We start from the raw sequence: 22,472 nt of genomic DNA on the forward strand, positions 1-22,472 counted from the left end.
AACAAATTTGAACATAAGACTTTACATTTATTTATCACTTGGTCTTCACATTTCAATATGCCAAACATCTTTTAAAACCTTTTATATGGCGAATATCTATCTCTCCTCAAGAGGATATTTATCTATGGGATATAGGTAAGCTCACCTGCCAGCAGGACGCTGTTGTTGTTCTTATTGTCATGGTCAACTGGAATGGAAGAGACGCGTTCGGCGCGCAGACAGGCGACAACTGTGCCCGGCCGACCATTTTTGCCGGAAGCAGTTAGCTCAATGATCATGTCCATCGACTTCTGGAGCACCGCGTCCATGCGAATGATGCCCTCGGCCAGCGTTTTGTAGCCCAGAATAGTGCGTGATTTGTATTTCTTGCGGCGTTGCAGCAAAATAACCAGTCTACTAAGGAAAAGGGTATTTAAAAATGAAGCAAAACCATATTTAGTATAATGCAATACCCACCTATTGCCATCTCTCTTGATAAAGTGCGGATACTGGAGACTGAAGTGCAAGTCCAGCTCGGTTTCCGTCAGGGGCACAGCCACGCCCAGGCCGCCTCCAGTGCCCGCACTTCCCGGAGTGCCACCAGCTCCTCCGGCCACCGACATCGGGGAGTTGCCCTGCAGGGGGGCGGAGGAGGTCAGCGCAGACCCATTGATGGGAATCTCGTGGCTGCGCAGCGTCCTCTTGGAGCTCTGCATCTTCACCGCCAGCGACAGCGAAGTGGTGTCCCCGGGCAGAGGGGTCAGGATGGACAGGCGTGTTATTGTCAGCGAGCAAAGTCTGCAATGTGAAGAGGAAAACATCCTGAATTAGCACAAAATCGATAAAGTAGAGGGAAAAAATTGAGATTACGGCGTAATAACATTGAACTTGCTGTGAGATTGTTAAAGGGATTGGATCTATGTATCTAAGTGACGGAAACTGCATAATATTTGTACGAGTGATGTTTATGTTTAGCAATTTCATAAATAAATGTGGATATACTAGTAAAGAAATTATAAGAAAATTATTAAAGTTTACAAAAAACAGCGCATTAAATTTAAATTAAAAATGTTCTCTTGAAACAAGAGTTAAGCACACGACAAAATAAACAGAACATGCAAAATAAAATATGCAATTTCAATTTTATTGATTAAAAGAAAGCCTATAAAAAGCCATAAAAAGTAAAAACCTGTTATATACTGATCTGATCAATCTGAGTTTTCTCTTAACTTTATGTCTTGTAAACATTGGCCAAAATAAGGAAAAACTTCGTTTAATGCATTTCCAATGCACTGAACAATCGATCATCGAAATCTAAATGAAAAAAAAAACAATTTCACGCCAAGAGATTTTCTTTGCAAGGCCTGGAAAGCGAAGCAGAAAAATCAAAAGTAAAATGCAATCAAGTAGAAAACAAAAGTTGTATAATGGAAAATGAAATAAAAGCAACTGAAATTGGAGGAAAACATGCACGAGCCAAATGTCTGATGAAAAGTGGAGAGGAAATACATTAAAATTAAAGTTTTCTCTTGTGCGATTTTCAAAGGAAATTCTCTGTAGCCCCCCACATTTTGAGCAAAGTCAGATGTAATGACCATTATAATCGAGTGTGCCATAAAGGAAATTGGATTTCAGTTTTCGTTTTACTTTTCGCACTGTCACAAAGCAGCCAGGCAACCCGGCATATATAATTTTTGTAACGTTTTTGGCAGCACAAGACAATGTCCAGACCGTATATGCGAGTATGAGTATAAATAATTTATTTCCTGATTAATTTCTGCCTGGTAATGCCCCGTGCGGAGAAAGAGATTACGCACTCCGAAAGCCTTTTGTTGGAACTGCTCACTCATCTGGTCAAATCAGCGAGGCTGGCCTGAGTTGGGTGGAGTTGGGTGATCTTGGAGCACGGGTGCATCATCAACAAGATATAGTGTGTATGATATCCGGCATGGTGGGGTGTGAAACATATGCAAATGAAGCTGACTAAGCAGACAATGATGACGCGACTCCACGGCTTGAGGCTTCACAATGGACAACAACTGGAGATGACTGAAGAGGCGATGGTCAGATGCAGATGAATGTGTGGACCGCGGTCAAAACTATGCCCAGCCATTGATTGCCAGACAATGGAAACTCAATCAAAACTCAGTTATTAAATTTGAATACACATTACATAAATGCTTTTTAAATTATCATTTTGTAAAGCATCCATTTATAGTTTAAATAAATGCACGGCCAACAGATTTTCTGTTAGTTTCTAAAATATATAAAATATTTTTTTTTTAATGTTATTACAGAACTTACAATTAAATTTATGGTTTTAATGCCAACAATAACCAATTTCAGTTTATTTCCAAATTTTTTTTAAATCGCAATCCCCTCTTTTAAATTCAATAACTGCAAAATGAAAGCGCATGGCCTGGAATGTCCGAGAGGCCATGTTTGGATTCATAGTCACGGACAACGCGCAGTTAATTTCTTAATTAATAATTCAAAACATTCGTTTTGTTGCTTCATGCAAATTTCATTACAAGGGGAATCGAGGGAGAAGGTTTACTGGGTGACAAGACGAGGGCAGGTTTTATAAGGCAAGTCGGACGGACAGACAGTTCACGCCATTCAAAGACTTGGTTATGGGTTAACATAAATAAAACGCAAATGGTTTACAAAGAAAACTCAAGTTTATCAATAGAACGGTATTCGCAAAACAAGAAAATTAAATTTCAATTCAATTAAAAATAAAAAATTATAATACTTTTTTAAGGATTGGTTTTATGCATTCTTCAGTTAGCCACAAAGCTTTTCGAATTATAAGAGAGTAATTTTTATAGCCTTTCATGAAGTAATCTTCCAGTTAACATAAACAATAATAACCCATAAAAATGTCATTTATACTATGTACATAAGTTCCGAGAACATTTCCGAATATATTTCCGTATTTGACTAGCGCTTCCCAAGTGCCATAATACATCATCAACCTTATCACGTAGATCAGATCGGAATATCAATTATATTTACCAAATGTGATCGGCCTTAGGAATGAGTTTTCAAGTGACTAACGTTGTCATGACTGACGATTTACCAGTCAAACCGATCGATTTGATCAGAACCTCTACATTTCCCCCAAAATCCCGCACCTTTTCAATTTGTTTTGCATGCACTTGACATCTTGCAGGGCATGTTCGCATTGTTTGTTAAAAATAAGTTGACATTTTATTGTTGTTCTCGTGTGGGGAGTATTTTTAAATGTTTATAAGAAAACGAGGGGCGCGTTTTGCTTGTACTTTATGTCTTTACCTTATTCGATTTTTGCTTTTGCTTGAGTTTATTTGATTTTATTGCATTTGATATTTGTTTTCGTCTGGGCAATGTCGTTGACTGGTCGAGATTTTAAAGCAAACAAAGCCTCGATTTCAGGTTTAAAGTTGTGGGTTCTGTGAGTTTTACTTTTTGCCCGTTTACAATTTTGGCATTACGTTTTCGACCATTATTTTCGTTGGGCTTTTATTGTCATGGTTTTTTTCTTTGACTTTTTTGTGCTGTGTTCATGAATGACACACGTCGATTGCTGCCGGAAAGCATTTTCTCATTTTTTTGCTTTTATTCGCGTCTTTATCTCCCTGAGTGCCTACCCGTCATCCCGCCATCCCCCGACCAAAAAGATTGGATCTTTTCTTTCCAGTTCATCGTACCCAAGTCGCGAACAATGTTTTCTTTGTTGAGAAGGAGCTTTGATAAATGACCAATTGAGGTACCGGACAACTAACACTGGGCTTGCGTATGAATTATGGCCTACGGGATTGATTGGCTGATCCAGGGGATAAAGATAAAAGCAAACTACAGACTATAGTCTCTCAGAAGCACAAAAAAAAACACCTCAAAGAGCTGATTTAATTAGAAATCAGACCAATTACCCGGTTAAGCACTCAACAAGCGGCATGGTATTAATTACTTAATCAACAACTATGAGTATAAATAGAACCACGATAGTGGTCGTCGTTGATAAGCATTACCACCCCCTGCACCCACATTGAACGGCATAAATAAACGCAGCAAAAAATAAAAATTAAAACTGATTAGTGCGAAAAATTGGAAGAAAATGCAAAAGCAAAATGAAAATGCTACATAAAAACAAGTTGAGTCCGCAAATCGCCTCAATCAAAATGAAGAGCGCGAGCAAAATAGCTTTAGACAACTGAGACAAGGGAAAACTGTGTCACTGGCGCAAGATTCCAGATGAAGAAGGAGAGGGTCCATCATTCCGCTGATTTCCGCCGGTCCAGAGCCTCAATAAAGGCTAAACATTTTGCTTGACATACTCGATTGCGGCAGCAGAAATGTGAATTTATGTTGATGCATGACTACGCATTGTCTTAACAATTTGGAAAAATAAATACGCCGAATTGAATTGATAAATAGCTCCACTTGGTTTTTAGATCCACAAATTATAATCAATATAATAATATGACAAATTTAAGAATTTTTGAGATTACAATTTGAAGATCATCATTAATTAAAAATTTGTTTAATTTGTATTATTATTTAACTTTGGCATTTTAAATCTGTTAAATTACAAAAGAAATTATTGACACCAATTGAAAACGTTTCATCCATACCGCAAATTTACTGAAAACAGGACACCATTATTCACAAAAATTAAAGATTTACTATTCGGATATATGATAATCTGAGACAACGTAGGGGAAAGATTACAACCATTTTTAGAAACAAGTTGGACAATTACGTGTATTTCAACCATTGCAAATGAAACAGAATGCTGTGCGGTCATCGGACGTTGGCCTTCACCGCAATTCCGCTACAATTCCCTGCGATGTGATCAGCAAGCAGCACCTTTGACATCAATTCCGGCAATAAAACGACACTGGCCGCAAAAACGTGGCCCCAGGTTGCGTGATCGCGTTCATCACCCTCGCTCATCCTCCGTTTTGCTTAGTGAGATATTTCCCATTTCCATTTGCTTTCTCGTTGATTAGCTGTTGTAAGTTGTGAGTTTGCCGTGGGGCGGCTGTTAACACCCCGAGCAAATGGACATTCAGGCAGACGGACTGGCAGTAACTGGCTACTTTGTTAACATGCTAATTTGTAGTTTTGTTTCCTCTGTTAAGTTATTCGTGGATTCGCGTGTAGCAGTTGCTGTCCGTATGAATGAGCCCGGGATGATGTGTGCTATGATTCACTAAGATAGTCAGTCGGCGGGGCCGACTCGTGGATTGCTTAACAGTCGCCAGAGAGCTGTATGCAAATTACACATTGCATTTCCTGCAGCGACGACAAGTGTCTGTGTTTCGTAGACAACAAAGACTTGACCACAATACTGATCGGCCCGATGACAAAGAGATAGCCTGGATAGCTGCCACCCAAGAACAGCAATCTCCTCCAGTCGCAGTCTTACTCAAGATGTCAAGCTGCGAAAGAGCTCGAGAAATCAGCAAATCGCTGACATACGATTATAACCACAAGTGGGCAAAAGCTATGTGGGACCACTGGTCGAATGAGTTATACTAATGACTGATAGCCGACATGTGGGTGATACGCGGCGTATAAGTGATGCAAGTAAAGAGGAACGTAATAAAACCTAATTATTTTAATGAAACCTCTAATTATAAAATATTTTGATGGAAAAAATACCTTTAAAAATTATTTTTCTTAATCAGTGCACCATGCCCATTTTAAGATTAACTATTAAATCAAACCTTTTTACAAATTAATTCTGGAGCTGACCAATAAACAAAAACAAGCTCGAAAATACATGTCTGGGTCCTATAGAAAAACACATCCACAACCTCCAGGGTATTGCCAAAACCGAAACCCAGACACACATCAACTGCTGCCATCAGCTAAGCTAGTTTATGTCATTTTGTCGCGACTTATGGGCAACTTTTACGGTTTCATTTAAGCGTGTTTTATTTGGTGTCCTTTATTTTATTTTATTATTTTTTTTTTTTGCATTTCCATTTCGCTTGGGAGTTGTTTGGTTGAGTTTTAGCAAGGATTGCGAAGCATGAGTCACGGACGCAGGGTCTGGTTTGAAACCACTGGTTAAATGAATTTAAGGCACGATACTGGAAAACCGGTTACAACCGACGAGTGGGTGGTGCCGCCAGAGAGTGGCTAGAAGAGGTCGCAAAGTGGGGGGCGGGGCGCTGGCTCCTTTGGGGCGTTTAATTAGGGTGTTCCGAAAGTTTCCAGCCTAGGCATTACTTGGCGCCCGACTGCCGCTGGCTTGGGTCATTGCATTATTGATCAACTGCATGCGGAATGCGTTGCTATCCGAAGTTTTCCGGAGAGTGAGCCTTACTTATGCATGCCGACTACTGGCCACGACACCGGGGAACTGGAGGCGGCAGATCGGGGTGCTTAGTTAATTTATGCGAGAATTACGCAGGCCCTGAATGACTGAAAGACTGGCGGACTGGGGGACTGGCGCACTGACAGTCCGACGAACGAGACAATGCCCGGAAACGGACGAAGCCCAAACAATGGCAACCGAAGGCGAGCTGCAATTGAATTCGGAATGTTAAATGGGAATGTTTTCGGGGACAAAACCAGAGAACTAAACGCTGTCCATTCAAATTCTAATAACCGAGTGTGTGGAATTCGGGCAGCCAGCATAAGAGGCACACAATCAATACCCTGCTTAAAATGTTATTATTCAGTCACACAGAAACTAAATGAATTAAAACTAACATTTAATTAAGAAGTTCATTATTAAACTCATTTAAGATCCAATCGAGGTTTATACAGTTTTGAACAAATATTGATCAAGCTAACCGATCAAGTTCATTAAGTGAATAAATATAGTTGGATTAAGTAAACAATATTGTGCTTCGTATTATGCTGTCACGTGATCAACACATTAAAACTGACTGTCAACAAACTAAAGAAGCATTTAAAAAAATGTAAAACTAATAAGCAAATCAAATATTTTTGATAAATGCCTGCATTTAACTAGTTTCAAGACATATAACCAAAATTTATGGAATTAAAATATATTGATTGGATAGAAGCTAGAGTTCAGTAACCCTTCCACCCTTAACCCATTAGGGAGAGGGTATGAAAATCGATGTAACTACCGTTGGTAATTTGCCACAATTATCAACTAAATGGCAGTTTACGTTTGCGTTTTCCAAAGTCACAACAACAAGGGCGACGTCATATGTCTAAAGTGGGTGTGGCTTCTCAGCTTTATACCCGCCTCCCATGCACCACCCCAAAACTTAACCCATGTGGGCAACTGCTGCAGGCCATCTGAAGAGGTTACTCCGGTCCATTCACTCCACAACCGTATCGAATATGACACGAAACTTATGGTCTATCAATTATTGAGGGGTTCCATAAAAAATAGAAAAACAGAAATAGTTTAAGTGGCTACAGCCATTTCCATTCCTTCCTTTATTTTTCGTTCTTATTATAAATATTGTAAACATCGATTGAATTCCAGCGGTAAGGAATGCTGTCGATGTGGCTTTAGACGGCTCGTAATTATTTTCACACCTTGTTCGCTTTTCCACTTTGAGCAGCTGAATCATTCATGAGATTTGCCCTGGGGGTGGCGATTTGTTGTGGATAACACTTAGCTGGTGGCTTTTAACCGACGGAAAATAGCGGAAAATGACCAGCACAACGTGAATGTAAGTGACCTAGGACAGGTCAGCGCCGGTGGAATTATTCGTACACGTACAAGTACACAAACAAATTATCATTAATTAATGGCTTATGTTGATTCTGCAGTTAGGGGAACCGTTTGAACAAATGATTAATGGTTAAAAAGTAAGATACATTTTAGATAGCAATGCAGTTCTAAAGTGGTTAAAATCAATATTTAAATCATGACTAACTCAAGAGCGACTTAATATAAATGAAAGGTTAACTCATAAATATTAAATTCGTTATTATAATAATTTTTATTCACACCCAATTAATGTAACAATGCATTTAACAATTAGTTCATTTTATAGCAGCTTGTAAACTGTAATAAAATTGTTTTGCTTGAGATACTTTCAACTTCCACACTTTTTTGCCGCATTTAATTGAAAAAAACTAATTGTGCAATAAAAAATGTTCAGCCTGACTACGCTGGCTGCTTTGTGTTGCATTTTTGCTTTAAGTATGTCTATAAGGAAGTTCATAATAAACTTCAGATTTCCTGCAGTTTTTCTTAGCTTTATGGCAACATAATATGCTCATAATATAATTTGCTCAACTTGGCGATTTCACAAATCCACTGTTATCTTTTTCTTTTTTTTTTTGGGTGTTTGCACTGAGGCTTAATTGGTGAGGTTATGACGTGGCCTTTATGAGGTAATTAGCTGACATATAACACCATCCAAATAAGCTTATATGCTTTGTGTGTGGGTTGATGAGCTCCCACTTCGCCACATGGGTGACTACCGATCGCGAAATGACTCAGTGCGCTCCATTGTTAATTTAAAATTTTTGTTTTTTATTTATTTTAAATTTGTATTTAATATTTCTGCGAGTTGCCGTTCCAATTGAGCGAACGCCGCCCTCTAAACTTTTATTTAACGAGCAATCTTTGTGGCATATACCTATTATTATTTATTGTCTTTATTATTTGTACATATTCCAAGTCGTCGCACAATTCGTTAATGACCCATATATCATATGACCCTCTCAGTCTCAGCCACAACTCGATTTTTCTCGATTCTCTTTTTTTCTCCGCTTTGGGCATTGCTGCGGCTTCGGATTGGCTTCGACTTCATGGTTAGAATTGCTTTTTGCCAATGCCATTCGATTGATTGCATAAGGTATTGATGCCATAAGCCGATCGAGTCCATCAAACGCACTAACTCTCGTTTCGACAGGATGGGTGTCTGAAGTCTTAACGAGGGTTTAAAAATAAACAGGACAAATAAATAATTGAAATTTGTTTTCCTCTTATTTAAGTTAATTCGTTGAAAAAAGCTTTTACCAAAATAATTAAACATTGCCACATCTTACGTGCAAAAGTGTGTCAAAATACGTTTCGAGAGTTCATAAATATTCTAGACAAATTTTATAAAAAACCTAAATGTGTAATAAATTAAACTAAGCTAGGCTGACGCAAATTGTTTTATATTTAAATCGCCTATATAAATCGCTATAAATAAATTTGAAAAGTTATCCACCTCTCATGCCCTCTGAAAATCAAACCGAACACAAAACATAGACATCTATCCATAAGAAAATGTACAAGGTGGAAGGTAAACACAAGAGCAAGGGGCCAAATGCGATTAACAGCGACATTTTCCAAGAGTCAACAAAAAGTGAGCGACACCACGTTGAGTTAATGGCCGGCCGCTCCCAGAATCGAGAATCTTAAAGTGTTCGCTGCTGGAGAGTGTTAGGCAATCCAATAAAATGAACCAGCGAATGACACTATCTGAGTGGACTATAGGAAAAACCTTTTGGGAGGAACACTCCTCTCTCCACCAAAATAAATCCAAATTGGACGCAGCGTGCGGTCCGTCAAACCCAGCAGGATGTGGAAGCCAACACAACACCTCCCAACTTGTTTGGCCGTCCATTTCTCATTTTAATTGCATTTTTCTGGCCAATATTTAAGTTTGCAGTGCGTTGGGCAAGGCATACAAAAGCAGAATTTCTCATTTGAACATTGCGTCTTAAAAGGGTGTAAATGTTATAATTTTTTTTTTTAATTGTTATTAATGTCAGATGTTGTCTAACATTTATTGGATTTCCAGTCAACAAGAGTTCTTAGTCGTTTTATAGCTATAAAAAATTAGTTATAACTCTTAATAAAGAGTTTAAGTTTTTTCTTTGTATTTATTTTAAGCAATATAACAATTGGTTCGTTTTCTGGAAATTCCACTGTATAACCATAAACTGAAAATTATGATCTGTTAGAGCTCGGACTTATGAATACTTTGGATTTGTTTACAGTCGAGTATAAATGTAAGACATATACACAGACACCGATAGGCACAATGCCACAAGATATAAACAATGAAAGCCTTTTGTTTATATCACACTGCCGCAAAATGAAAAATTCTTCAGATATATTCAATTTGTTAATTGCCAAAGGCCAAAACAAGTAAAAGTAGGTTGGAATTCTCATCGGATTCATCGTCGGATGAATCCAACTTCTTCTTAGGAATAGTCAACGGGAAATTTCCCCTATTGATGAGTCAGTTGAAGTGGAAATATAGACCACTTTTAACAGTACTACGAAACAAATTTTAAAAGTGCATTCTTAAATATGAAATAAAGTTAGTTAATTATTTGCAATATCGAAATAAACAAGCTGTTAACATTTTATAAATGATAAGAATGATTTCTCACTTGGGAGTAACAGTCTTGGCACCAAACAAGTCTTTATTATAATTTCTCGTTAACGAAAGAAGATTACACAAATCGGTTTTAATACTTTGTTGTCAAGCAAGAGGCAAGCGAAAAGCCAAAGTTGCTTAACTCCTACGTAGAAATAAAGCTCGAGCAGAAGTCAAAGCACCGCAACCACCAACCTCGCAATCCCCCAAAAACACCCACAAAGCTGGGGCTGAACCACGAACTATGTCAAGTGACTTGCAGAGAAGCTGCCACTCGGCTGCTTGCTTCTCTTAGACCGCTACCCCAGGCTCATTTTAGTCAAAGTACAACATTGGCAAAGTTTTATGTTAATACGCAAGCTATAAACTACTTTTCTCGTATTTATTAACGAGAATCATCTGCCGGAATTCGTGTCAAGCGGGCTCTTTTTACTGAAACTTGACTGAAACAGACGACCACTTAAATACCCAACCACTCGGCCGCTCCAATTTCATAATTGTCGCAAAAGTGGCTTCAAATCGTTGAAAAGTTTTTCAACTTATTTTTTTTTTGGCAACGAATTTGGCCAAAGAAAACCGAAAATAGATATAACGAAACCTTTCACTTTCAAGTTGTGGCTTTCTTCCAATGAGTCATTCAAAAACCACTTTTGCCGTCTGCCGGCACGAGACCGAATAACAAGTTAATTCCAACTTGAGCTGAAATTGGCCAGAGGTTTTTGAATGACCGACCCTCACCCCAATCGATTCACACATTCGGATAAATCAATATGTTTTGCATTTGCATTTTTCCTTATTTCCCTTTGGGTTAACGACGTTGGTCAACATCCGATCACACGCATACCTAATATATAGACGGCTGTGAATAGGATTACCTCGCAGTGGAAATCGTAAATGGATTAATTGAAGATCGATTTGTAGCCGGGCTCTGATAAAGCGCCACGAAAATTATTTCATGACTCTATCAGCCATTTTGATGTGTCAGCTATTATTGTATAGTATAATAACTTAAAGGGTGTGTTATCACAAACACTTTATTATATATTTGTTGAACTTACTCTTTTACATTTGAATCCAATATTTAGCAACTTATTATAATGGATCTCAAAAATTTTCGCTTTTAATTAGCACAATGTTAGGTATGTTGTTTGAACACATTTTAATTGAGAACTACAAATTCACAAAGAAAATTGATTCAAATTTTTACTCATTTTTTATTATTGACTGGAATACACATAGTATAATCGATATACTCACTTAAACTTTATCTATTCGTTAAAGGTTTTGTTTAATAATTAAATAACCCCGGCTTTATCTAATCGATTACTCTATCACAGTCCATCAATTGTCTTACATATGGGGGGAAAGTAATTGTGCGATTAGATTAGTTAGTTACTACTGCCTTGCAGCGGTATATTATATTAGCTCTATGGTATCGGCTTTTAAATAACCCTTGTATCTTTCCTTTGCATGTATCTGTTGGCCCGCTTTGTGCCAAAATGAAATGCTGGGTCAACAGCTTATAATGCATGGGAACAAAGGCTGGGAACTGCACACAAATCTCCCCAAACCTGACCATTTCATGGCCAGCAGAGGAAACCACTCCAGGTTTAACAACTTTCAATGTTTCATTCTCTCAGTGCCTAAAACCTGCCCCGCCAACGCCTTGTTCTGCTCTTTTCCTTTCTGCTTTTCTAGACGACGTACTTTGTATGCTAATAAATTGCACTCTTATGAACAGCTTTCGATGGGAGGCACTATCTACAGCTGGGTGCTATAGTGTATACAGTACAACTTCCTTGAGGCAAACATCGGTGGTTTAGAGCTGAATGGAGAACAAATCCCATTATAATATTCAGTTGGTAAATTCTTTATGTGATTAGGTTTTTTTTTAAATATAAAAGCTAAATTTAAATTTATTCAAAGAATGTGAAATATTTTAATTTATCTAGGACAAGAAAAATACTGAATTAGGAAAGAAAACGGTTAGTTAATCAGTGAACAGCATATATATAACTAAATGGTAGGTGCCGAATAGTGAATCTTCTTAGCGAAACCTCCTGTACCATGCACATGCAGATCGAAGAGTCAAAAACGGGGTGCAGGTGCTGGAGGTTGGGATCTGAGGCGAACGATTTATGCAGCTGACATCCGTAGCTCGTTTGGCCTGTCTGCTTTTGGCCAACATGGAACTTGGGACTTGGAACTTGGGGGAGCGGAAGTTTTCGCCAACTTGCTCGTTGTTTGCGGCTGTTATTGCAGTTGCTGCCGTTGTTGTTGCTCCCGTTCGTGTTGCCGCTGTTTGCACGGCTGTTGTTGTTGCTGTTTTTGTCGTTACTGTTGCTATTGTTGTTTTTGCAACTCCACTTGGGCGCAGGTTGCCGGGCGAGTCAACAAACTTGACGTTGACATGCCTGGACAATGTCGTGGTACTCCACGTTTCCATGCTTCCACGCCTGCATCATCGCCTTCGCCTTCGCCTTCGTCTTGGACGCCGTGGAGTGCAAACAAAACGGGGGAAAATGGAAAATCCGGTGCAGGCAGAAGCAGTTCGACCAACACTGGATGAGTCAACGCTCGGAAAAGGCTGGACAGGACGGGAGCCACAACAGCAAAAACAGCAGACAGTCTTTGTTGTCGCGGAAATGAACATTGCTTTGTTGGGTTCGGGCTTCCAACCGTTTAAGGTTGGATATAAAATACATTGATTGACGAGAGAGATTCTATACCTTAAAATGCAATGTAATGCAGCTTTAACTCAAAATTAAATTAAATTATTAAGTGTAATAAAAAATCAATACTTTTCAATCAATGATTAATATCATCATTTTTATCAGTAAAGTATCTAGTTTTGATTGGGTTTCAAGAACACTATAATTTAATTTAATTCCAAACATTCCGTAAAGAGAAACTCGCCACTAATCCCCACCTGACTTGGTCAAACACTTCCCCATGGCTTGGCTACTGATGCTGCCATACATTGAATTTAATTGACTTTCTGCTGCACTTTTCCATCGACCCTCCCCCTCCGCCACCGCCCCCCGTAGACCTTAATGACCAGGAGATTTGCCAGCTGTGGGCATTAACACGCCACCAGCTCAACTCAACTCAACTCAACTCAACTCGACTTGGCTCGGTATCGCGGTTAATGCGCTTAGAGGCGATGCCACCAGATTCAGGGGAGGGCACCTCGCAGCTCCCCACCTCAAAGTGCAATAGAGAATTTAGGTCGAGGCTCGGCTTCTGGTCTCTGAAGGGGGCTCTCCATACCCAATGGGAAAATTCGTTTGGAAGAATTTGGGTCAGTGCGCGGCAAACGCAACAGGAAATCAATTGGTTTGGGTTTGGGTTTGGGTTTCGGTTTAGGTTTTCGGTTCAATTTCGATCTAGCTGCAGCAACTCGAGTGCTTGACCACTTTCTATTCCCTATCTCTATCTATCTTTCTTGTGTTCCAGTTGTTCAACAACGAACCGATTGCTAAGGGTTTTCCCCCGCCCACAAGGCACTAAAAAACTCCCACACTGGCTCACCTCCACACCCTGCATACCTGAATCATCGGTCATGGCCAAAAGCACAGCTGCTGACTCGTCGCCGGTAATCTCGATGAAACACAGATGGCGTTGGAACAACGGTGAGCAGCAGAAACTGCAACAGCAGCACTGGCAGCAGAATAAAGTAAATCCCATTAAATGTGCACCCAAAATCAATTTGAAAAGCTATCAGCATAAATTGGTACACCCCGGAAGTGCAGCAGCAAGCTGGGCATATGCGACGGAGATTTTATAAAGTCAAATAAATAAATAGTTCCCCCTTTTTATACAAGCAATGCACTAAGCCACAAAAAAATTTATGACATAATTTACATTTTACACTGGCTTACAAATTGAAATTAATGAAATCCTCCAGAAATTACATTGATTTCATCAATATAAACATAAATACTGTAAGCCAGTATTATCTAACTAATTTTGACAATATTCGGTTACTGACCGATTTATTGTTAAATTCATTTTCCCTTATTCAAAACTGTTTACAATTTTTCAGTAGATTTTGAGAACAATTTAATACAAAATTTCATTTGAAAACCTGAAAATTCTGATGACATAACATTTTGGCATAAACAATAAAGACAAAAAATATTGCCACCGAATGCAGTGAAATAGCCGAGGGAAAAGAATTCAATTTGTCAAACAAACAGACTGATGTAGTGGCAAATGCAGGTAAAGCATCAGATACGAATACAGATACACACGAAAAGATACATGTGATGCTGTCATGATGCTCTAGATACTGTTTGGGCTTGTGCAAAATAAAAGAACGCCAGAGCAGATGAAAAAAAGTTCAAGGCTAACTTTTCGTGGGGAACACGCGCTACAGCGAAAAAACAAAAATTCAGCCAACTGCTGTCGCTTGTCGCGCTATAAATTCTACTTATAGATACAGATAAAAGAGCCCCGAACCCCCCTCGTCTTCAGCAGCTGGCACGATCGGCAGGCACAAATACAAATTGGATCTGAGAAATATGTCACAGACCATTTTTGCCGCATCTTATTTCGGTTGGCTTTAAATTAATTTCTAGTAAAACATTGGCGCAGTTTATAAATTACACCGAAGCCATGAGGAAAACATTGCAGAATGTTTACCACAAATTAAATCACCGCAAAACATTTCACATTTATTTATAAACAACAAGCTTGTCACTTAAAATACAATCAGACCATGGCAAAAACAAAATAGGAAAAGAAAGAAAGAGTCGCGTACGGAGCTGTATCTTCGATCGATCCATCACTCGACGTGTTCCACTTCCTTGGGAACATGAAAAACATGAAATTTTCTGCTGTAAAAATAAATCGAGGCGAACCGCAAATAACAAACAACACAATTAACAAATTAACCGAACCTATCCCAAGTGCACTTTTATTGCGTACGCTGGTCGCAACTAAATAATTTATTTGTAAATGCCTGAAAATGCAATTTAATTTTCAGGTAACCACTAAAATTTACAACTGCGCAAACAGAAAGAAATCGTAGATAGACGTTGGTGGCCGGTGAAAGGGGGATGATTAGTGCCACTTAATTTTAAGATTTGTTTTCTGTCCCGATAAGCCAACCAAACACTTCGAAAAATATTTTCGAAAATGGTGGGAAAAACGCGCTGTGAAGTGTCCTGCTGATAAGAGGCACCCCTCATAACAAGGGTTGTGCATGGTACTTTAAATAATGATAAAAATAAGGATATAGCTGGGGTTACCAGATAAAAATATTTTGTATTGGCTGTAAAACCTTGTCATATCTAAATAAAACAAATCTGTAAGCCCCTTCTAATCATTAAACATTAAATTTCTAAATTTCACATTTCTGTAGAAGCACTTAAAAGGATATCTTAGGATTTTCGTTTTTGAAATACTATATAACTAAAAATTATTACATATACAAGTCTATGAGCACCACTGCAGATCCAATTTATCAGTTTAATTGTGCGTTTCTGAATAAATATGGCTTACTTTCATATGAATATTAAATGAATTGCTGCGTATAACAGAAGATAAAGATAATGCGATTTACCTCCTTCCCAGCGAGGTTAATCAGAATGGAAAAAGTTTCATTTACTCGTATATTCCACGAAAGCAAATAAACAGCGAGGCAGTTCTGTTTTGACATCCAACATTCCACAACCCTCAGACAAATTAGATAAATTAAAACGAGATACACAGCAAACTTTGCCAAGGATAATTTTCTACGCCTTGAACTTAAATGCATTTCAGACCCTGACATTGCCACATGAGTGTGATTGGCGTGTTCCCCTCTTATTTCTGATTTGATTTGAATTTGATGGCTTCGACGGGTCAAGCTGAGTCGGGTGAATCAGCCGGGTCAGACGAATGCGCCAGATCAGACGGGTCACGTACGGCTGGCGACCGCAAGGAAAACTTGCGCTAATGCCGCGTGAGCCCTAATCAAAGTCTGGATATGCTCTACGTGCCGCATTCAGGAATAGATAAAATCAACATTAAGATATTATTTGCCCAGCCAGAGGGAAACAAGGAAATAGGAAATGGGACGACACATGGTGCTGGCATAACTATAAATTAAATGTAATTTCAGCTGCAATTAGCCAAAATGACATTTTTAATTAGCCAAAGGGGAATTACTGTCTTTATTGGCTTTTAAGCCCTGGTGAAAGTTTCGGCTTCATCTTTTCGGTCAAAGAGTTCAAAGTTGGTGACTGAAAAATTCCCAATTTGCTTGCTTAGCTTCAGTTTCTAATTATAAGCCAGCCAAGCGGGCGCATAATTATAAACAAACAAAGCAAAACAAAGACGGAAAACTCAAACCCAAACTCAAAATGTATCCCAAAGATAAAACAGAGGCGGGAGCAGCGGTTTATGACCTTTCAACAAACAAAAAAGAGCCACCAAAATAAGTGTCAGGAGCAAAGCAAAGCCAAGAGGAGCAGAGTTGGCCTTGGCCATCAAATACTTAGCAAATACTTTCAAAACAACTGCTGGTACTTCTACACGGAGCAAAAACAATATTCTTTATAAAATTGATTTTTTGTTGCTTGAAATTTTTCTGGCAACAATTAATTCAATTTTTTTTAGACATTTTTAGAAATTCTCTATACTCAATTGTTATTATTTATGGATAGCGTTTTGTATGTGTTTTTTTTTACAGTTTACGTATTTAGACTTTCTTGGGACGCCAGCGTGGTCAGGGCCTTCCACTGTTTAGAATTTAACGCCTTCTGCCCTTCTTCTTGACCAGCTTATCGTCTAGAGAGGTCTTAAAATACACAAAAGCGATTAAACTCACTTCAAAAGTGCGCCTTTGCATTGCCTAAATTCTAATTTCTGCGTCGCAGCGGGGTATCTGTCAAAATTATAGATTAATCTTTGACCACCGTCAACATCTTAGCCAAATTGGACAAAGTCTGACTCATCCTCATGCAAATAAGCCGCTAATTCTTATCAGCCAGGCCAGAAGAATAGCAGCCAAAGATGAGGCATTACTCATTACTCATTTCGGGGTTACTGGGACAAAGGCATGGCGCAAGACGTGTGGAATGAAAGAAAGCAAGCAAAAACAAAGCAACAAAACTAACGAGTTTATTTGCAAGATCGCCATCCAAAGATAAAAGCATGTTCATATGTATATAAAGATTGCGAAAACGAAATTTCTATAAAATTTATGAATGAATATTGGTGAGTGCTATCAAATTTCTACCGAATTTCATCACTATGTAGAAAATTACAAAATTAATACAATTGTTTTTCAGCATTACATCTGGGAAAAGCTTTGTAATAGTTTACATTCATTGAAAATTCTCCTTCTGATCTTAAATTAAATTCTGAAATAACAAACTATTCCACGATTTCTTTTTCCAAGAAAAATAAATTGTCATAATGTTGTATGTGCTACACAATTATTTTAAGTTGACTGTCTTATCTCAAACTTACTACTGGATTAGGTTTGGATTTAATTGTGGTCAGATTTACTATCAGGCACATATGTATATTCAACATTGTTTTGTATTATAAAAATAATAAGAAAGGTCATGGTCGTAAACCTTTTAATCTTTTTGTTTCATAACTTTGAAGGTAAACATTTTACATTTTCCTTCCTGGATTCTTAAATACAACATTATGAAATTTGATTTCCACAATCTTAAACAGGACCAATCGATTAGTTCTTGGGTCAAAAAGTCAATACATTATGCACTGTAAGCTTCATTGGTATTTTGGGCACAGGCAAATAAATAAAAGTCAGCTTTGAAAGCGGCAACAACAAAACAAAGCCTGTTAAATAACAGTAAGCGCGCTTGTTCACAGTTTTTGCTTTTGTTAACTAAAAATAGGAACAAAACAAAACCCAATCGAACGGAAACCCAGCACGAAAGCAAATTGGCAAAAAATCAACAATATGCTGTAAACAAACTGCTGATTTGTACTATCTATTCAAAGGAATCAAAACTGTAGGACCTTTAAATCCAAGCACTTTTATTCAACAATTGTATCCTCTATGTATTTGGTACAAAAAAAAAGTTCACAAAACGTTAAAAAATCTATTTTTGAAGACCACGGTAAATAGTTCGCTTGAACCAAGCAGCTCAGCTGGATTTCAGTTTGAAGGCATATAAATAAAAGTAAGCTATGCCGCCGACCGACAAGTTAACCACTCTTGTTGACTATAAATAAATGTATATGGCAAATAAATGAAACACAAATTGGCAAGGTGCTGCTTTCCTTTTACTGTATCTCGTTGCAATATGTGAAATTGGTTGACACTCACCTTGGGATGCAGTTGGGTGGCGTTCGGTCCACCTCCCAGGCGGCAAAAAGCTTCATGGGCACCGGCTTCTGGCCATTGGCACCTCCGCTGGTCATGCCTCCACCTCCTCCCAATCCGCCGCCCAATCCCGCCGTGCTGGACATTCCGACGGGCATATTGATTGGGCCACCTCCGGTTCCGCTGCCGCCGGTGCCGCTGATAACGGCAAATTTATCCACCAACTTGGACGACTTGTCTACCATCTTCATGTTGTTTCTGTGCTGGTTTTCGAATTTATTTTCGTGTTCGCGAGGCGTTTTCTGGACTGCTGTTTATGTACTATTGTTCCACATTATTCCGATGCACACTGGGGAATATATCTCGAGCAGGCACATATTTTTCTGATAGTTTTCACAATTCCAACTTTTCAAGTTTTCAATTTGTATTTTTTTTTTTTTTGTGTTAGCCCGCCAATACATATACACACACACGCTCACGTACGCACGTTGGGGAAGGGCGTGCCGCCGCCTTAAAAAAGAAGCGAAAAGCTGTAGTATACACAGAGAAAAACGAGGGGTGGGTAATGTTGGGGTGGGGGTTTTGATTTTCTGAGGGGGGCGCGCTGCAACTGCACTCGCACTGAATCAATATCTACGCGTTGCGAATCTGTTGCGGATTAGACAGCTCCTCGGCTGCTGGGGACTCGGATTCGGTTGTGGATTCGGAGCGGACTCGGAAGCTGCTGCTGCTTTGGCTGCAGCTCTAAATCGCGTCGAAAGTGCCGCTAAAGAACCGTCATGCTCCAGAGTAAAAGTGCGAATGTCGCCGTTATAAAAATCTGGCCCCAGTTTGGGCTCTCTCTTTCCTCTCTCTAGCGCCCCAACAATAACAATGTGTGCAAATGCTATGCGCGCACACATACATCCACTCGATTTTCGCAAATCCCCACTCGTGTGTGTGGGTGCGCACTTATGCTTCGCACTCTCTCTTGCGCGCATAAACAAAAAAGAAAACGCCACGAATTTCGGGGAGCGAACAAAAGGCGGCACTCGCTCTTTTTCTCTTCGACACTCACGCGCGATCTTTTGCCGATTTTCTCACTTGTTTATCTAAATAGATTAATATTTACGTTTTGAGCGGTTTTAATCAATTATTTATGAGTTTCAGCACGTTTTATTGGTCAAATTGTTGCGGAGCAGCGACGGCGCAGCTTCCGTTGGTGCAATGGGGAGCGGAGCAGTGTGCCCGGAGCTGGGGCCCTGGAAAATACCAACTGGGCGGACCTGAAACACTTAAATATACCAACAAGTAATATAAGGGAAACTAACGGTAGTTGGGACTATAAAATAATTTACATAGATAACATTATTTAAAACACGGCATATATAGCTGTCTGAAATTGTAAGAAACTTTTATATTTATTTATTACAGTATTTTCAACACTGCTTGAAAATAGGCGGACTTTTTGATTGTAAAGCAGTGTAGACCAAACTGTGCTTTAAATTTAAGCTTAATTTATATCTAAAAACACCTCCATGTAGAATTCTTGAAAAAAAGTCCCAAGTTATCAAGAATTAAAAGGTTTACTTTATCTAAAAAAAAGTAAGTTACTGGGTTAATTTTTTAATTGCTCACACGGTCACACTTTTAACTACTCTCTGTAAAAAAATTACTTTGTTTACAATCCGCCGCCGGCGACTTATAAACAATGGCAGATGCTTGGGACATAAAATCTTTGAAGACGAAGCGAAACACGCTCCGCGAGAAGCTGGAGAAGCGCAAGAAGGAGCGCATTGAGATTCTCTCGGACATACAAGAGGATCTGACGAACCCCAAAAAGGAACTCGGTAAGTGCCTGGCCATGGCAACAAGTTGGAATGTCTGAAAACCTATATGTATGTTTCTGCCTTCTCAGTTGAGGCCGACCTGGAGGTGCAAAAGGAGGTGCTGCAGACACTCAGTTCCTTGTCCCTGGCCCTGCCCATCGTGTCCACGCAGGTGGTGGAGAAAATTGCCGGCAGCAGTCTGGAGATGGTTAACTTTATTCTTGGCAAACTGGCCAACCAAGGTGCCATTGTTATCCGGAACGTTACCATCGGCACAGAGGCCGGCTGCGAGATAATCTCAGTTCAGCCCAAGGAGCTGAAGGAGATCTTGGAGGACACCAATGACACATGTCAACAAAAAGAAGAGGAAGCCAAAAGAAAATGTGAGTTTCTAAAAAAAAGTATCTTTAGCCATTTAGATCAGTAGTTTCCTTTTACGCTTACAGTGGAAGTCGAAGATGGCGATCAGCCGCAGGAGAAGAGTCTGAAACTGGACTCCAGTGCTGCGCGCAAGGAATCCACCAGCTTGGACGCCCCCGACGACATCATGATGCTGCTCTCCATGCCCTCCACCCGCGAGAAGCAGAGTAAGCAGGTGGGCGAGGAGATCTTGGAGCTTCTTACCAAGCCCACGGCCAAGGAGCGCTCCGTGGCGGAGAAGTTCAAATCCCACGGCGGAGCGCAAGTCATGGAGTTCTGCTCCCACGGCACAAAGGTGGAGTGCCTCAAAGCACAACAGGCCACCGCTGAAATGGCAGCCAAAAAGAAACAGGAGCGAAGGGATGAGAAAGAACTACGCACAGATGTGGAGGCGGGTGAAAGCAGCAGCGGAAAGCTTACCAAGGCAGTGGACTCTACAGCCGAGGATGGAGAAATCATTGTGGAGGCTTTAAACAACTGCGAGGCCGAGTCCCAAGAGTCTACCGATGGCAGTGACACCTGCGGCAGCGAGACAACGGACAAATGCACTAAACTGCACTTCAAGAAGATCATCCAGGCGCACACTGACGAGTCACTGGGAGACTGCAGCTTCCTGAACACCTGCTTTCACATGGCCACCTGCAAGTACGTGCACTACGAGGTGGACACCCTGCCGCATATCAACACAAACAAACCGACGGATGTAAAGACTAAGTTGAGCCTCAAGCGCAGTATCGATTCCAGTTGCACTCTCTATCCGCCGCAGTGGATTCAATGCGATCTGCGGTTCTTGGACATGACAGTGCTGGGCAAGTTCGCGGTGGTGATGGCCGATCCTCCCTGGGATATCCATATGGAGCTGCCCTACGGAACAATGTCGGACGATGAAATGAGAGCATTGGGTGTGCCTGCTTTGCAAGACGATGGTCTGATCTTCTTGTGGGTCACAGGACGGGCCATGGAACTCGGCCGCGACTGTCTCAAGCTGTGGGGCTACGAGCGCGTGGACGAGCTCATCTGGGTAAAGACCAACCAGTTGCAGCGGATCATTCGCACCGGACGCACAGGTCACTGGCTGAACCACGGCAAGGAGCACTGTCTGGTGGGCATGAAGGGCAACCCCACCAATCTTAACCGAGGGCTCGACTGCGACGTTATCGTGGCAGAGGTGCGGGCAACCTCGCACAAGCCGGACGAGATTTACGGCATCATCGAGCGGCTTAGCCCCGGTACCCGCAAAATCGAACTCTTTGGGCGACCGCACAACATTCAGCCCAACTGGATAACTCTGGGAAACCAGCTGGATGGCATACGGCTAGTAGATCCAGAGCTCATCACGCAGTTTCAGAAGCGATATCCGGATGGCAACTGCATGTCGCCAGCAGCTGCCAATGCGGCGGCTATCAATGGAATACAAAAGTAGGATTAAAATAGTATTTTCTGTATGAATTTGAGACCTCGACAAGCAAGAGTCCTGTACAGACTCTTTTATAATAAGATAAATTATTATTAAAGCTTTTTACAAACAAAAACGTCGCTAGTATCTTTTGCATTATGAATGGCTCAAAATATTTTATTAAATAATTATTTTTAAGTATCTGCAAATAAATGAAATCGCACGTTAGAGGCCAATTTCAACACATTCAAAATAAAAACAGTCTCCCAAAA

General features: G+C 40.0%; 2 protein-coding genes across 7 annotated transcripts in view; one reads left to right on the forward strand and one right to left on the reverse strand.

The window, feature by feature from the left end:
- Positions 1 to 19,821, reverse strand: part of LOC128251763 (phosphofurin acidic cluster sorting protein 2) — a 34,764-nt gene extending 14,943 nt beyond the window's left edge. For 2 of the 6 annotated variants that reach the window (XM_052978917.1, XM_052978915.1), the window contains exons 1-3: positions 18,580 to 19,797; positions 457 to 777; positions 146 to 393 (exon numbers count right to left, since the gene is read on the reverse strand). In XM_052978917.1, coding sequence (XP_052834877.1) covers positions 146 to 393; positions 457 to 777; positions 18,580 to 18,827 — 817 coding nt within the window. In that variant the 5' untranslated portion in view covers positions 18,828 to 19,797. Of the gene's footprint in view, positions 1 to 145; positions 397 to 456; positions 778 to 18,579 lie in introns of all 6 variants that reach the window. The other 4 variants (XM_052978912.1, XM_052978913.1, XM_052978914.1 and 1 more) reach the window with 4 other exon arrangements.
- Positions 19,822 to 20,184: 363 nt separating this feature from the next.
- LOC128266287 (N6-adenosine-methyltransferase MT-A70-like protein) lies at positions 20,185 to 22,330 on the forward strand. The gene is made up of 3 exons (XM_053002698.1): positions 20,185 to 20,405; positions 20,474 to 20,767; positions 20,831 to 22,330. Exons 1-3 carry the CDS (start codon positions 20,267 to 20,269, stop codon positions 22,225 to 22,227), a joined length of 1,830 nt encoding a protein of 609 aa, XP_052858658.1. The 5' UTR covers positions 20,185 to 20,266; the 3' UTR covers positions 22,228 to 22,330.
- The last annotated feature ends 142 nt before the right edge of the window (positions 22,331 to 22,472 follow it).

Source organism: Drosophila gunungcola, chromosome 3R (assembly GCF_025200985.1).
Source record: "Drosophila gunungcola strain Sukarami chromosome 3R, Dgunungcola_SK_2, whole genome shotgun sequence".
NCBI lineage: Eukaryota > Metazoa > Arthropoda > Insecta > Diptera > Drosophilidae > Drosophila > Drosophila gunungcola.